The following is a 14,966-nucleotide window of genomic DNA, read 5'->3' on the forward strand; positions in this document are numbered from 1 at the left end:
AGACCGTCAGATAAAGATGCAAAAGGGATTGCACAGTACTCTCTATGCTCTCCAAATACGCAGAGACACTCAGCATCACACATACAGCAAAGGGGCACAACCATTTTCATGGAGATCTCTCCTTATTCCTGGTACATTTTGGGGTGTGTTCACCTTGAAAACATACAATCATTGCTGAAACATCAAATGTGAAAAATCATGACTTTGATAGGGTTTGTGTTAAGTGAATTTTAATGGTATTTGACTTTGCTCAAATGAAGACTGACCATTTCATTTCATTCCTCTCAATAATGTTTAAGTATTTTTATTAGTATTATTATTTAAACTGAAAAAGGAGATAGTGGGAGTAATGGCTATGTTAGTGTAGCTTTTGTTTACAAGCACATTTTATAGGGTGGAATTTTGTATTTTGTATTTTCTGTTTTTGTTTTGTTTTTATTTTGCATTCAGTTCTAGAAGGTTCTTAATCAGACCTTATTTATTGTTTGGACACCTCCATGTCTCATCTCCTATGTGTTATGTATTTTCATCTCAAAACCAATGTGGTGACGAACAGAAACAGAAAATATCATCACTCCATAACTGTAGGTTTTATTTATTACATTATGATATTCCATATTCATAATATTTGTACTCTTTAAATAAAGAAACAATATATGGCAATAGTTCTGACTGTGTATGGCTCTGTGTTTTCTGAACATTCTAGGAGTTTTTGCCCCTTGTATTCCTGAACAAAAACAACAACATTCACAACATTCAAAACAAGTCTGAACAAAGGAATGCTTATGAGGCCCCCTGCTGGCCGTTACATTTCAGCCATATTTGATTCAGGGCCAGGCTTTTTACAGTTTTTCTCAGTCGCTTTGGTACATTTCTCGAATCATCCTCGACATTTGCAAAACAGTAAGTGCATTTCTCAAAACAATTCGTACAAATAGCAAAACACCATGGATTACCTGCAAAAGCCACTTTCTTGCTCAAAATCCTTAGTTCATCTCTCAAAATTAAATCAGTCAGTACCATCAGAATGACAAGTCATTGTGTATGGATAAGACAGTCAAATTGCTTAGTCATGTTGTCAATATAACAGTGTACTCTGGAGGGATGTAAACTATGGCTTAAATTATGATGACAATTATTGTAAATTGTAGGCTACACCTTAGTGTATATGGGAGTTTGATTGCAAGACACTGGACAAGATTCACATTTATGGTTTTACAGTTTTTCTCAGTCGCATTGGTGCTTTTCTCAGATCAGAATGAAAATTCTCATAACTATTAGTTCAACCTCCACAACATTTAGTCATTTGTGCACATCATAGTATCCTTCCTATCCTTCCTCTGAACAAATTGCAAAAGCTTTTGGACATGTATCAGTTGCTTTCGTACAATTCTCTGCTGTTTTATAACATTATCATTTGCTTATGTCATGTCAGTCAAAATGAACTATGGATGCTGAATAGTCGTTCCCAATAATACTAATAGTTTTAATTTCATTGCTTGAGTCATTACATACAAAATTGGTGAACTAGTTATCAAATTCTGTCACAATGCTGTAGAACTGCAAAGAACATACAGTACAAATGTGAAACGTACGTATTCAGTGTCTTGTACTCACTTACTCCCCTAACTACAGCAATGTGTAACTTTACTGGAGTTTTCAAATGGCTGTTCAAGTGTATAGTGCTGTCTTGTTCAGGTATTGTCACTGAGTTCTGACCTTTTTTTTGCATTGGAAAACACTGAGAGAATAAAATGTCATAATGAAAACATGACAAAGCCATTTGTTATCTTGTTCATAAACAATGGTGTCAAGACTTCTCAATTCGATGACACTGGCAGTTTCATTGACATGAATACTTGCATTTGAGGAATGGACTATCCATTTTGAGCAAGTGACGTGCTTTTGCAGGTTATCCACTAGGTTTTGCAGTTTGCACTAATTGTTTTGAGAAATGCACTACTGTAACTGCTGTGCAAATGTTAATAGTGATGTGAGAAAAGCACCAAAGCGACTGAGAAAAACTGTACTGTTTGTACTGTCATTTGTTGACAGACCATGTCATTGCGATACAGAAAGGAAAAGACAGCACTGTATAGCACAAAGAAAACAATGAAAACAAAAGAAATGTGAACGACAATCTCCTTAGGGAAAACTATACATGCAGTGCTGTAAGAATTACAGTGCAGTCTTCCTAGACCTCCTGCCATTCCTGTCTGTTGGGCCACAAATTCTCATCCACATCACGATTATTATCTTGCTTCACATATTATGACAACTTGTTCAACCATTTTGCACATAAAGACTTATGCTATGCCTAAATGTTGTGGGAGAGACTATTCAACAGAAATCCATAATACATATTGATCAACATGACATGATGTGAAGATTGAACAGGTAGTTTTGAGAATTTCAATTCTGATCTGAGAAATGTACCAAAGCGACTAAGAAAAACTGTAACAACAGGCAGTTTGAACTCCCTCTAGTGGCATTCATATTCGCCCTGATAAGAAAAATCTTAAAACTTTTAAAGATTTATCTCATAAAAGCATGATTTCTTTAATAACCAGGGTATTCAAATCATATATACGTGTTACACAATATTTCATTAAATACATATTTTTTCAATAACTATTTGGTCAGTAATAAAGGGAATGATATTGATTCTCCCATTGATTTACAATAGGGACAGTAATATGAGTCCCCATGCCCCTATACACCCTTCAGGTAATTGGATCATAGTTGGTCTCCTGAGCTTGCCTTCATTAAAATGAAGATGCTAGGTCTAACCTCCTTTTCAACAGCATTACAACCCACATTAAAGTTATAATTCTACGGATTGTACAATGCAGAGAGCAGCACAATGGTTTTACCTCGCAGAGAACAGAGCATTGTCACACAGCCGTAAAAACTGTTTGGATGACTATCAATGGGTGCAGACATGAGCAACTGCTGAAAGCTCTGTGTAATCTGTCTCGTCTGTCTGAAGGAAAATAAACATTTGTTCAGTGACAAATAAAATGCTATCAAAGAGAACATTTAAATGACTTGACAAATATCTGAAAAAGGGTTTTTTCTTTGGTTTGAGTTCTGCATTTGTAAGTGTAACTGCTTCTGCTCTCCGTGCATTGTTCTGCAGTTACATCAGTCTTATACTGTACATCCATGACCCTGTCCTGTCACATTCTCTATTCAGTCCTTCCCAGCAAGCCTTTGCAAAGCATCACAGCTGAGTGGACAGGGTCTTGACCTTCTGCGGAGTTCTGGATTTAGTCCGTCTGGTGATTTTCCGACGGAAGCCCTGGCCGGCCATAAAGTACAGGACAGGGTCCAGGCAGCTGTTGGCACTAGCCAACGGCCGGGTGACCTTGTAGGCGATGCTGGCGGACTCCAGCTGGCTACAGCTGATCTGCTCGTCCAGGTAGCGGAAGCTGTAGTAGAGGCTGCGGGTCAGGAAGAAGGGCAGGAAGCAGAGCATGAAGACGGCCAGCACGATGATGATCATCTTCACCGACTTCTGCTTGCAGCGCGACGAGCCCATGCCCTCGCCCACCTGCGTGGGCTCCAGAAGCTTCCGCACCATGAGCCCGTAGCACACCATGAGCACCATGAAGGGCAGCGCGAAGAGCAGCACCGACACGGCCATGGTGTACACCATGAAGTCGTCGAAGAGGTCCTCGCTGGTGGTGTCGTAGCATGTGCGGTCCACGCCCGTGCCGTCGTCGTGCGTGCGCGAGAAGTAGAGCACGGGTGCCTGGAAGACGCCCACGATGAGCCAGACGCAGGCGGACACCAAGCGCGCCCGCCGGGTGCTGACCCAGCCCAGCGAGTGGACCGGGTAGCAGATGCCCAGGAAGCGGTGCAGGCTGATGCAACAGAGGAAGAGGATGCTGCCGTAGAGATTGGCGTAGAAGAGGAAGCGGATCAGCTTGCACAGGGCCTCGCCGAATGGCCAGTCGTTCTCGTCGGCGTAGTAGTAGACGAGGAAGGGCAGCGTAAGGATGTAGAGCGTGTCACACACCGTCAGGTTGAACATGTAGATGGTGCTGGACGTCCAGCTCCGGGTGCGGAAGAGGATGACGTAGAGGGTCACGGCGTTCAGGACCAGGCCCACCACGAACACCAGGCCGTAGCTGACCGGCAGCAGGATGTACTTGAAGTCCTCGTTGAACTGGCAGCGGTAAGGGCCAAGGCTCTTATTGGGGGCAAACGTGCTGTTTAAGAAGTCACCCATTTTTGTCTGAGAGGGTCCTGCAAAAGCAAAGAATTTGGAGAGGAGCACAAGGAACAAGCTTTAGATGTGTAAAAAAAATCTCTCTCAGTAATGATTTTGAAGTTAGTGAAATCAGTGAAGAGTGAGGGTATTGGGAATAAAGAAGTTGTGATAGACACAGAGAGCATCTGATTCTGGAACATTACAAGCAGACTCAAGTCAGACCCCAGACTCTGTGTCTGAGGAAAGAATGACTTTTCGCTTACGTTCGGAACATCCACTCGTCAACTATGTTCTAGTGCCCTGTATAGCGATGAATAACCACTACATAGTGCATATATTCACTATACTGTATAATGCACTACATTGTGGATGAGTGAATGATCCAAATGCAGACTTCAAGACCTAGTTGACCTTTACCTGAAAGAAGATACCTACGTAAGAGACATCTCCTTGATATGTTGTATAAGGATTTCACTTTCATTTTTCTGACTGTTTTCTGACAACCATCATAACAATTATCAGCCATACCTGATACATGAACAGACGGGCAAAGACTTGTTTTGCAATGCAGACATTAGCTCAAGCTGAAAGGTAAAACAATCCTCAAGACGTGGACAGCAGAGCATTCTGAACACCAACACAACACAGCTTCTTTTACATACAAACTATTCAACACCATATATCTCCCTATGATAAAGTATGCGCCTATTATCATATGCTGTTATGTAGAAAACACCTACATCCATAAACAGAACACTGTTTTTAACTTTACCTTGAAAAGTTGCTAAACCGGACCCTGCGTAGCCTCTCCTTTTCCAAATAGTTTTTCCAAGCCCTGAGGGCATGACAAACTAACTGCTGGTTTTCTCATCACTACTCTCTTCTCTGGGTTCCTCACACAACTGAAGACCCACACTGTGGTGTAAGGATCATATCTTAAAACATCAGCAGACACTTTAGAGCACAAGATACCGTTGAACCACACAATTGCCGATAAGAAAGAAAACCCCTTTGTTTTTTCTCTCTTTCTCTTGAAACAGTTATAGAGTTGAGGGTGGCCAAATCTACACAGCATACTATATCCATAAATTAAGCCCATAGTTTCACACATCACAAGCAAAATAACTTATTCAATCAAATAAAAAAATAACAAATCTTTCACATTACACTTACAGTTGCACGCCTTGCTTACCAGCCAGTACACCAAAAGGTCTGTCACCACACCATACCTGCATGTTAGTGGGTGCGTCCCATGCCTCTCACTACTCTTAAGACATAAGTGGGCGTCAACATTAATTTTGGCAAGCCTCAGCCTGATCTCAGGTGGGGGGTGCAGGTGTCAAGAAGTCATGTATAGCATGTAGCCACATGACATGTAGCAAACACCTCTGTTTTACGTGCAAGACACAATCAATTGTCAGTGTATCCAGGAGTTGGGATATTAATGAATAAGATCTCTGAAATGATGAGGTTTGACTTGCACTCAAAACAGGAGACTGTGTGGTTCTTGGGTAATGCCCAACGGCTGGTCTGGGTTACACTGTCAGAGCAGACACATTTCAAAATGTTCAGATAAGCAAGGGTAGTTTTACGAAAAAGTCTGTGATATGTTTAAATGGTATGTTGACCATGAATAATAGAGCTACTGGACTGGAAGAAGGAGAGGAATTTACTGGCACAAAGTAATATCATGTGTCTGTGGATTTTCCGGAGACCCTGTACGTTTTTTGCGATTGCCTCACGTGCATAGACAGCATGAACGAAATATCGTTATATGATGTCTCCCTTTATGTCTCTGCCAAAATATTCATACGGAATCCTCCTACCCTGAAACCTCAGACCTGAAGGTTACATTTGGATTTTATAATTGGCAGATATTTTTCTTACAGTTACATCGAAACTGCTCTGCCACCAGGTTAACCCTTGAACATCACATTCAAATGGAAACATACACAAAGGACACAATTGAGGGAGAGAAAGAGAAAAAGTGTGTGTGGTGGTGGTGGGGGGGGGTGTCATTGCTCTGTATTTTAACAGAGCATAACAGCCCGAAGAAGGCATTACCAGTCTCTTTCATTTCATATGTGTGTGTCTGTGTGTGTGCACGCGTGTGAAAGGAAGAATACAGAGAGAGTGACAGTGAAGTCTTATTATCATTACACACTCACGCAACAAGAAAGAACCCGCAAATAAAGTCAGTTTGCTGGGGGGCATTAAACACTCCCTCCTACCTGCTGCTAAACTCCACATAGAGGAGGCACTCCCAGAACAAACAGAGTAAATCGAAGCGATGACTTCACAGGAGCAGGATCTGACTGGAAGTAGACATCTTCCATTCGCCCATGACAGAGGAGCACTGAGAGAGAGATGAGAAAGTACAGGTTTGATTAATGTCTTACCTGCCTCTGGTAATGGTGTATTAATGATTACCCATAAGACCAGTGCTCTCAGCACCCCCAGGCTCTCTACACAGTCACGTCCAATACCACCTCACCAACCACTTCAATGCCAACAGTCTGCATGGACTATCAACCGCTGACCTAAGAACCAAGAAAGTAGGCTCAAAGGGAAAAATGGACACAGATAAACACACACACACACACACACACACACACACACACAAACACACATTCCATTCCATTCTTCTCTGTGAATGTCACCAATAGCCTCAGTAAATAATCTCCCATATGATAGAATAGTTATAGAAACCATGTGAGTAAGCTATTGCTCCAAGAGTCCAGCAGGCTATGAACAGAAACTGGAATCCTGTTACTGTGAATCATCATCCTTTTACAGTATTATAGGCTACAGAGCATGACAGCTCTAAGAAGGTAGGCTTATTATCAGATCCTACAGATCAGTCTAACACATTTCAAGTTGACATTTTTTTAATTTAAACTAAGTGACAAAAAATTCTAACAGCCTACTATCACTACATGGCCTACAACTAATAATAATAAGTATATTATATTTAAATAATAGAATTCAAAAATCATATTTAAAGTTCTATATCCAGTAAAAAAAGACTTTTCTTAGTAGGCCTACCAGAGCATTCTACTACGAGGGAAACATGTTTGCGTGGGATCAAAGCGGCAAGAATAAATCCTGAAGGGCGAAAAAGGATGGGAAATCTATCTGTGATCGACGGTCTCTTGCTGCCTGCTTTTTTACTCGATCGATTTTCCCTCGATCAGCTGCGGTTCCTTGTTGCTGAGCAGGAGACGAAGACGCGCAGCTAAGCGAAAATGTTTTTTTAAAAAGCGGTGAAGTTGTGAATAAAGCCATCGCCACTACGGGGCGATATGTTCATGGGTGAAAATTCTACAGCCGGATAATGTACTCAGACCTGCCTCTGCGTGTCGCCGTTGAGTTGCTCCACGGCTCTGGTTCAGCTCAGCGAGAGACCCCGCTGCTTTACCATTGCAATTCCCCTATTATTTCCCCCCAGCTTGTCTGAGCTCCGCAGTGTTTGCTCGGACGGACTAGGAGTCTGGGAGTGTGGAATTGGTGTATCATGGCCGCCTGAATACAAATCTGAACACACTGTTTCTCTCTCCTTCCATCCCCTTCCCTTGAGTGGTAGCGTTAGTGTCTGTGTCGTTTCGAGTTGTCGAAGATTTCTCGGAATTATTTGATTTCTTTAGGAATAAATCATTCATGTCCATGCTCAAAAATGCAGCCACCACCGAGAAAGGTAAGTTTTTTTTCAGTTTACCCTCATCCACGAGAGGCAAAGTAAACGAGTGTTTTTGTCAAAACTGATGATTTTTGTGGTTCCCAAAAAGCTGCTTGTGAGAACGTTGTAGAAAATGTATTGAATTGATATGTTTAACAACCTGATTGCACTGCAGCTCAGTATTGAGATGATGGTAGCAAACGATAGTGCAAATATTGGTGGAATGCACTTTCAACCGCTAACAAGTTATCAAGCCCGCTACAGCCTTGCGCTCAGACCCAGCTAGCGGAACAGTGAACTAGCTGTCCCTAGCTAACGGTAAGCGGTCCTCCGTTCTCGTGCTTGAAGGCATGGTGGGCATCAAGGGACTGCTAGGTGGTTGGCTACAAACAACTCAACATTCCCTCATTTAGCTAACTTGTTATTGCGCGACTCAGTCATTGTTCGCGCTCGAGATGCGTGTCTTTGTTGACATCTCTGTGACAGGCGTGGTGGTGTACCATCTGACCTGTAGCTCCGAGATATCTCGCTGTTTGGATGTAAAGCGGTAACCGTGAAATGATGACAGTCACCCCAAGAAGGAAGAAATGTCCTTTCATATTTTATCCCTTTGTTTTCTTGTAACCTATAGCCCACTGAAGCGGTTCGAGATTCATAATGAAAGAAAATACCATGATAAGTGTAAATAACAAGTCTTGTCATTATTTCTTGTTTAGGAGGACTGATGTTGATCTGTCAGAACAACGGCGGTACCTGACATCCTTGGCCCTCCAGTTTATATTTCGTGCACCTTTTGGTTTTAGGCTTTTGTGCACGGCATGTTTAATTCTTTTTATACCGGGTGTTCACTTATTTTAGCAAAATGAAAGAATACTGGTGTGTCTTACACTGAGCTTTGTCTTGGCTAGATTAGCAGTCAGTTGCCGAGGGTATTTTGTCTCTGCTGTTTTGTCTTTGATTCTGACACGCGGTCAAATGCGTTGTTATGTACAGCATCTTTAGTAGAAGTAATTCTCCGTGGGTATCTTGGAGGTTATTTTTGACATTTGGTTTTGGTACATCTTTTGTTGCCTCAGCATTTTGGGCAGATCTTGATTTAGCACGCTGCCCCATGATGAGACGTACGTTGTCCAGTCGCTGATGAATTGTTTCCTTGCTAATATCTCGCCTGGCTCGTCTCGGTAACCTATGATCTCGACCTCTACAGCATTGTGTCGGTGGTTGTGCGTCGAGAGTGATGGCTCTCCGAGGTCAGGACAGACATGCAACACCGATAACGTTTTGCGGCATCAGCTGTGAACACAGGACGAAGCCGCATTGTGTTTGCACCCATGAAGTACAATACATTCGGTTGTCCACTCCCCTCTGCCACCAGTCTCATATGTTAATATAGTGTGACGATTATTATTAACATGCGTGATGTATATTTGACCATGTGGTAGCAATGTTGAAATCAGGTGTCCAAAAAAAGTATTGATGGCGATATTGGTAGTGGAACTGAACAGAACCTGCTGAATTCACCTCATCGAAAGCGATGAGCCGTCGGTCCGTAGGGCTATGTGTGTTGAGTTGGTCTCCTTGATTGTAAAGGCTGTGGGAATTAGAAAGGATCCAATTATTTGTTCATGCCGTACGGAGGCTAGACTTTTAATTAACAGTAACCTTTTAGCATCAGTTTTTTTTTCTAGTGGGAAATTATGTTTCCTCATTTCCTCTGTGTCTTACTCTCAGCACGTGTGTGTAAGTCATTTACACATATTGACAACAGCTGAAGCTGGTAGAAACTCATCAGGCCTTAAATCCTATTGTTATTTTGTATAGCACCCAACCATAGGAAGGGTCCCCTCCCGACCTGGGCAGACGTGCCCAAGCCGTTACACACTGCACAAAGCTTTTCTAAATAGTGCCAGCCAGAGCCCACTGAAGGCCGGCAGCAAGACTAACCTGCCTCATAGAACTAGTTACCCAGCTTGATGAGTGGTTGTCACAGGGTGTTGGATTGTCTGAAGATTATGTCAAGAAGGCAGCTGGTAATTGGACAGGTGAAACACAGGATATGGGTTTGAATTGCTGGACTTTCTGTGATAAAAGGGTGGGGTCTTGGATTTTTTATCTTCAAAGGCCAACCACATGAAAGAGACCCCGTGTCACATGTCAAGCAAATTGCATTTGCGACCGATAGTCTTTGTGTGTGTGTGTGTGTGTGTGTGTGTGTGTGTGTGTGTGTGTGTGTGTGTGTGTGTGTGTGTGTGTACGTATGGGGCTGTGTCTGTTGTGTGATTTGTTTAGTCTGGAATGATGAGGAGAATGCCTGTGTGTACTACAGAGCTCTCTGGAAGTCCTGCCATTTGTTTATGTGTGACCCAAAAAGTTTGTCTTCAGTGTGTGTGTGTGTGTGTGTGTGTGTGTGTGTGTGTGTGTCATGACCCCATGTGTGGGGTAAAGCTTGGCCCTGTCCATTTGGCCCTACATACGGTGACAATGGCTGCACTCGCCTCTGTTTTGCAGGTAAAGGTGACTCAGGAGCTGAAGAACACGCATACTGAGCAGATGACAAGGCTCCACATCAAGCATCAGACAGAATGTGACTTACTGGAAGACATGAGGTAAGACTTCCAGCCCCCTCAGCCAGTAAAACCAGCCTCTTGCGAAAGCGCCAGCGGAGCACTCAGGAGGTCAGAGGAATGTTAGGAGAGTTTGGCCGAAGAGGAGGAGGAGGAGGAGGAGGAGGAGTGAATTCACATTTTTTGGAAGAACACCCAGATCACAGGACTATGGGATGTGACGAAGGCATTTCCTCTGGACTTCCTGCTCTGGGGCCAGCGTTCCAACAGCTGGAAGTCATAACTGGAAACCAGCGTAGCACAAAGCCCCCCCCCTCCCCTTACCGCCCATTTATTTTTCTCTCTCTCTCTCTCTCTCTCTCTCTCTCTCTCTCTCTCTCTCTCTCTCTCTCTCTCTCTCTCTCTCTCTCTCTCTCTCTCTCTCTCTCTCTCTCTCTCTCTCTCTCTCTCTCTCTATTTCTCCTTCTCTCTCTCCTTGTAAGTTTTTAAAATGTCCCTCTATGTTCCAGAGAACTAGAGGAGAGGGACTGTTGTGTGTCCAGAGGCAGGCTCTGTGTTTATATTTCCAGAAGGCAGAAAAGACGGCTCATTTGACTGTTCCTCATACTCAGGGGAGTTTGAGGGGAAATTGCAGTGCTATCAAAATCTATCAAAGGCGTGTGTGTGAGTTTTTATGTGGGTTCATGTTTTTAGCTATGTGCAAATGTGAATGACTTGTATAGTGCGTCTCGTTGCTCGGGTATGTATGTGTTTTACTTTTCCTCAGGTGGTCTGTGTGAGTAGCTGAAGTCGTACAGGAGAGTTGTATCACAGACCTCCCCCTGCGGTCTGCATGCCTGGTAGCAGTGAGAGTGGGCCGTCTGTCAGGACATCTTTCGTCCTACTACAGCAAACATGATTTATTAATGCTCTCTGGTCAACATTCACTCAGTTAGCGTGCAGCGCTAGCTCCCTGCTGCTCACACACACACACACACACACACACACACACACACTACACACTCAGAGCCACTATTGAAACTAGTCAGCAGAAGACTCCGATGCTCTTATCTTTTACTGCTGCTATTCATTTTTATGTGATATATTTATGCTTTCCCCAGCAGTGCCATCTCTAGGCAGTAGTAGTAATAGTAACAGCTGTAACAGTCATAGTGTTTCCCTCTGATGTTTTTTGGCTATGACCATAGGGATTAAATAGTGCTATGTTTATGTTCTTGACATCCTTTGGCATTTATGTGTGACAGGCTTGATGTGGTAGAACCACAGAAGAGATTGGTTTAGATATCAGTGTCCTGGGGCCAAGAGAAAGGGAGAGTGGGCAGACCGCAGGACAACAGCGACTGCTTCCCAGGCTGCCAGTGGACATTTTAACTTCTTAATCCACAAAGCGGCTCTGCGCTCATTACGGGCTAATTAATCCCGGTGCCTTTGTTAAAGCTAGAAGGCTGAGCTGTGGTTGGCAGTCTCAATCAGAACACTGTGATGCTTTAAAGATGTAGGCCACACAGGTCATTTCAGTCTTTGTCATGTATTACGTTTTTTTTGTTTTATTGTAAATATATTGAACTCCAGAGAGAGAGAATGTGTGTGTGATTTTACCACTCTTAATCCTGACTAATCTGGAGTTTCTACAACTCTCCCGCCCACCTTGGCACCTGATCTTGAGTGCACGCTCCATTACTGCTGAAACCTCGAAAAAAGTCCTCCCCAAATCTCCCGCTAAGAAGGTTATCACCTTGGGAATGGGGTGCTGTCGCTACATCCCAACAGCTCGCTCACAAATATAGCTGTGATTCATGCTCATCGTATACATCGTATATCTTATACAGGGAACTGTATTAGGTATTGGATACCTGACTGTCCTATTTGTAATGCATTAAAATACCTAGTATGTTAAGATTATGTATTCAAGTTCAGAGTGAAGTTTGAACAACAGTTTTTCACCAAAAAAGGTAAAAATGCCCCAAATTGCTTCTCTGTGAAGAAGTATGAGTGTGTGAATGCGAATGAGTGACTCGTGTATTCAAACAATTTGTGCTGCAAAATTACATTGGCAGCAAGATGAGTTAGCATGGAATTTCAACCATTTAAATTTCACTGCACAGTGAGTGTCTGTCACAGTCTTTGCAGAGGTTTCAGGACTGCTGAACCAACAGGACTGAAGCTTTGTGTAATTGGTAAACTGTCTGCATTTATATAGCGCTTTTCCAGTCCTCCGAGCACTCAAAGCGCTTTACAGAGTAATGCTTCATTCACTTACACACTCGTACGCCGATGGCGAAGGCTGCCATGCAAGGTGCCACCCTGCACACCGGGAGCAGACACTTCGGCAGGTTCAGGAGGAGTCCGGCTCGAACCAGAAATCCTCCGGTTACTGGACAGCTCCTTTGGATGGCTCCTCCACCTCCCTAGCCACCGCTAGGCCCGATTAAGTCCCTCTTCCTCTGTCTGTGGTCATCTGACCAGGCCTATGCAGACTAGCTCTGACCCCATCTGATGGATACGCTGGGAAAACACACTTTCAGACACTCTAATCCACAGAGTGTTAGCACGCTTTCTCATGTGCTGCCAATAAGGGTGGCACTGATAACACAAATACACACACACACACAGTCATGCACACCCCGACATTCATATGCAGACACAGCGAGCGCGCTGGCTTGCCGGCTCCTAATGTCTCTCACTTGCGGGTGGTCTCCTGTTGTGTATTGATGTTTGGGACTTTGGAGCTCTGCATTGATCTCGGTCTCCTCTTTCCCACTTTTGATCCTCCCCGCCTCCTGTGTTAGCGGATGGAGGGTACATCTCCCTCTGCGGGAGTCTGCGAGTCAGAATGTCATCTGTTTGTGGCTGTGCAAGGAGAGCTGAGCTCATAGGAGTTCTTTACAAGCACACACACACAAAGCATGACACAAATGACTTAAAACATGTCCTCTCCAATCGTTGGAAAGCTGCCTTGGACATTATTTACGGTACAAGCCTGTTTAGAAACAAACAGACTGGGCATTCCACCCCACCAGCCTCCTCTTGAGCAGACACACACACTCCTTCTTACTCAGTCGCATGTGACCGAACGCGTGCGGATGTGTGAGAGAGCGGATGAGAGGTGTTTATTTTGGGCCATCCAGCTGACAGTGATGCAGTCTCTGTAGGAGGGCCAAGCCAATATGACAGGCCAAACTACTCAGACTGTGGCCAAGGGTGTGTTTGTGCTCTTGGGGCATTAAAAAGAATCGTACATAAAAAGCAGGTGTGTGTGAGAAACAGAGAGAGCGAGAGAATTTAATTGGAGTTGGAGCTGAATTTAGGGGCTGGAACATCTAGGGATCTTAGGAAACATGTTTTAGTTTTTGACACCAGTGTTTGATGCGGATATCATGTGACTAGAGTGAGTCATATCGGAGGCGCTCTGGTGTGTGTTTGGAGGGCTGTCTGGCCCGTGCGGCCGCGCTGAGGTGAGGAGGAGAGCGCTCTCCGCTCCAGACACCTTGATGTGGAGATACGAAAGCCCACTGGAGCCCGACTCGACAGGAAGGCAACGCGAGGGTGCAGCTGAGGATTGTGGGAAATCGCTGCCTCTCGAGTGTACCGTCTGACCTCAGCCAGTTGAAAGAGGTTTTGTTATTTCAGGAAGGAGAGGGGGATGAGGGAGAAGAGGGGGAGAGGAACAAAGCGGAGGGAGAGAGAGAGAGAGAGATGGTTGTTTTGAAGGAGTCTCTTTGTGGTGTTTATGCATGACTTTAATCAATCCCAGCAACAGTGTTCGAGGTTCTGTTGGCATGCATGCGCACTAAACGCACACAGGCTTTACTCGCACACAGACACAGTGTCTGTCTTCAAGCCAGCGAGGCCTGTGCCTCCACTTGACCTTTGTGCGTTTATAGAGTTGTATTGACCGCTCCTTCTGCGTCGCTCCTGACTAATTCACTCAGCATGGCCAATCTTGCCAAGAGCCTTCCTCGTGGCCCACGGCTGTTCTCAGACCTGTGTAAGCCTCGCTGAGCTCCCTCTCAGACTGGCCTGGCGCTGATCGTGGAGCTGCTGCCGGGGGTTAGCTGCGTGGCGTAGCCAGATGTGCTGAAGCCAGGCCTGATTGGCGAGGGGCTCCCAGCGGGATTAGCCTTGTTTACCTTACCTCTCTGCACCCGGGTTACCGTAGCGGCGTCGCCATGGTGGCAGAAAAGTGGCCCAGACATGTCAGAGATTGCACTGATGAGATGGTGTGTGTTTGAGAAGTGAAAATGAGTAACGGCTTGACATTATTTTCAGGCCTCCTGAGACCCCACAATGCAAAATGTGTGTGTGTGTGTTTGAATCTGGATTTTTATGGCCATGCGGGTGCTTTGTTGCAGCATACATGGTGGAAAACAGAGAGAGAGAGTGAAGAAAACTCATGTCTGTGGGAGGGTCACATTCCTTCACCAACATGAACATGATTACATCAACTCTCTGAGTCCAATTCCTCCGCCTTGTGTGTGCTCATGCAACACACACACACACAAAGACTAAA

At 44.3% G+C, this 14,966-nt stretch overlaps 2 protein-coding genes across 8 annotated transcripts in view; one reads left to right on the top strand and one right to left on the bottom strand.

Moving 5' to 3' along the window:
• Nucleotides 1–3,087: 3,087 nt before the first annotated feature.
• On the bottom strand, nucleotides 3,088–6,740 carry LOC125308428 (P2Y purinoceptor 2-like). 2 transcript variants are annotated; one of them, XM_048264944.1, is made up of 3 exons: nucleotides 6,711–6,740; nucleotides 6,448–6,572; nucleotides 3,088–4,251 (listed from the first exon to the last, which is right to left on the bottom strand). In XM_048264944.1, exons 2-3 carry the CDS (start codon nucleotides 6,464–6,466, stop codon nucleotides 3,224–3,226), a joined length of 1,047 nt encoding a protein of 348 aa, XP_048120901.1. In that variant the 5' UTR covers nucleotides 6,467–6,572; nucleotides 6,711–6,740; the 3' UTR covers nucleotides 3,088–3,223. The 2 variants fall into 2 exon arrangements, with proteins under 2 accessions (XP_048120901.1, XP_048120902.1); XM_048264945.1 differs by lacking the exons at nucleotides 6,448–6,572; nucleotides 6,711–6,740 and adding an exon at nucleotides 5,390–5,421.
• An 825-nt stretch (nucleotides 6,741–7,565) lies between these two features.
• Nucleotides 7,566–14,966, top strand: part of LOC125308276 (F-BAR and double SH3 domains protein 2-like) — a 58,792-nt gene continuing 51,391 nt past the window's right edge. Inside the window, exons 1-2 of one of the 6 annotated variants that reach the window (XM_048264663.1) lie at nucleotides 7,566–7,910; nucleotides 10,401–10,498. In XM_048264663.1, coding sequence (XP_048120620.1) covers nucleotides 7,890–7,910; nucleotides 10,401–10,498 — 119 coding nt within the window. In that variant the 5' untranslated portion in view covers nucleotides 7,566–7,889. Of the gene's footprint in view, nucleotides 7,911–8,438; nucleotides 8,574–9,797; nucleotides 9,935–10,400; nucleotides 10,499–14,966 lie in introns of those variants that run through there. The other 5 variants (XM_048264662.1, XM_048264660.1, XM_048264658.1 and 2 more) reach the window with 5 other exon arrangements.

The sequence above is a fragment of the Alosa alosa genome, chromosome 15 (genome assembly GCF_017589495.1).
Source record: "Alosa alosa isolate M-15738 ecotype Scorff River chromosome 15, AALO_Geno_1.1, whole genome shotgun sequence".
Classification (NCBI taxonomy): Eukaryota; Metazoa; Chordata; class Actinopteri; order Clupeiformes; family Clupeidae; genus Alosa; species Alosa alosa.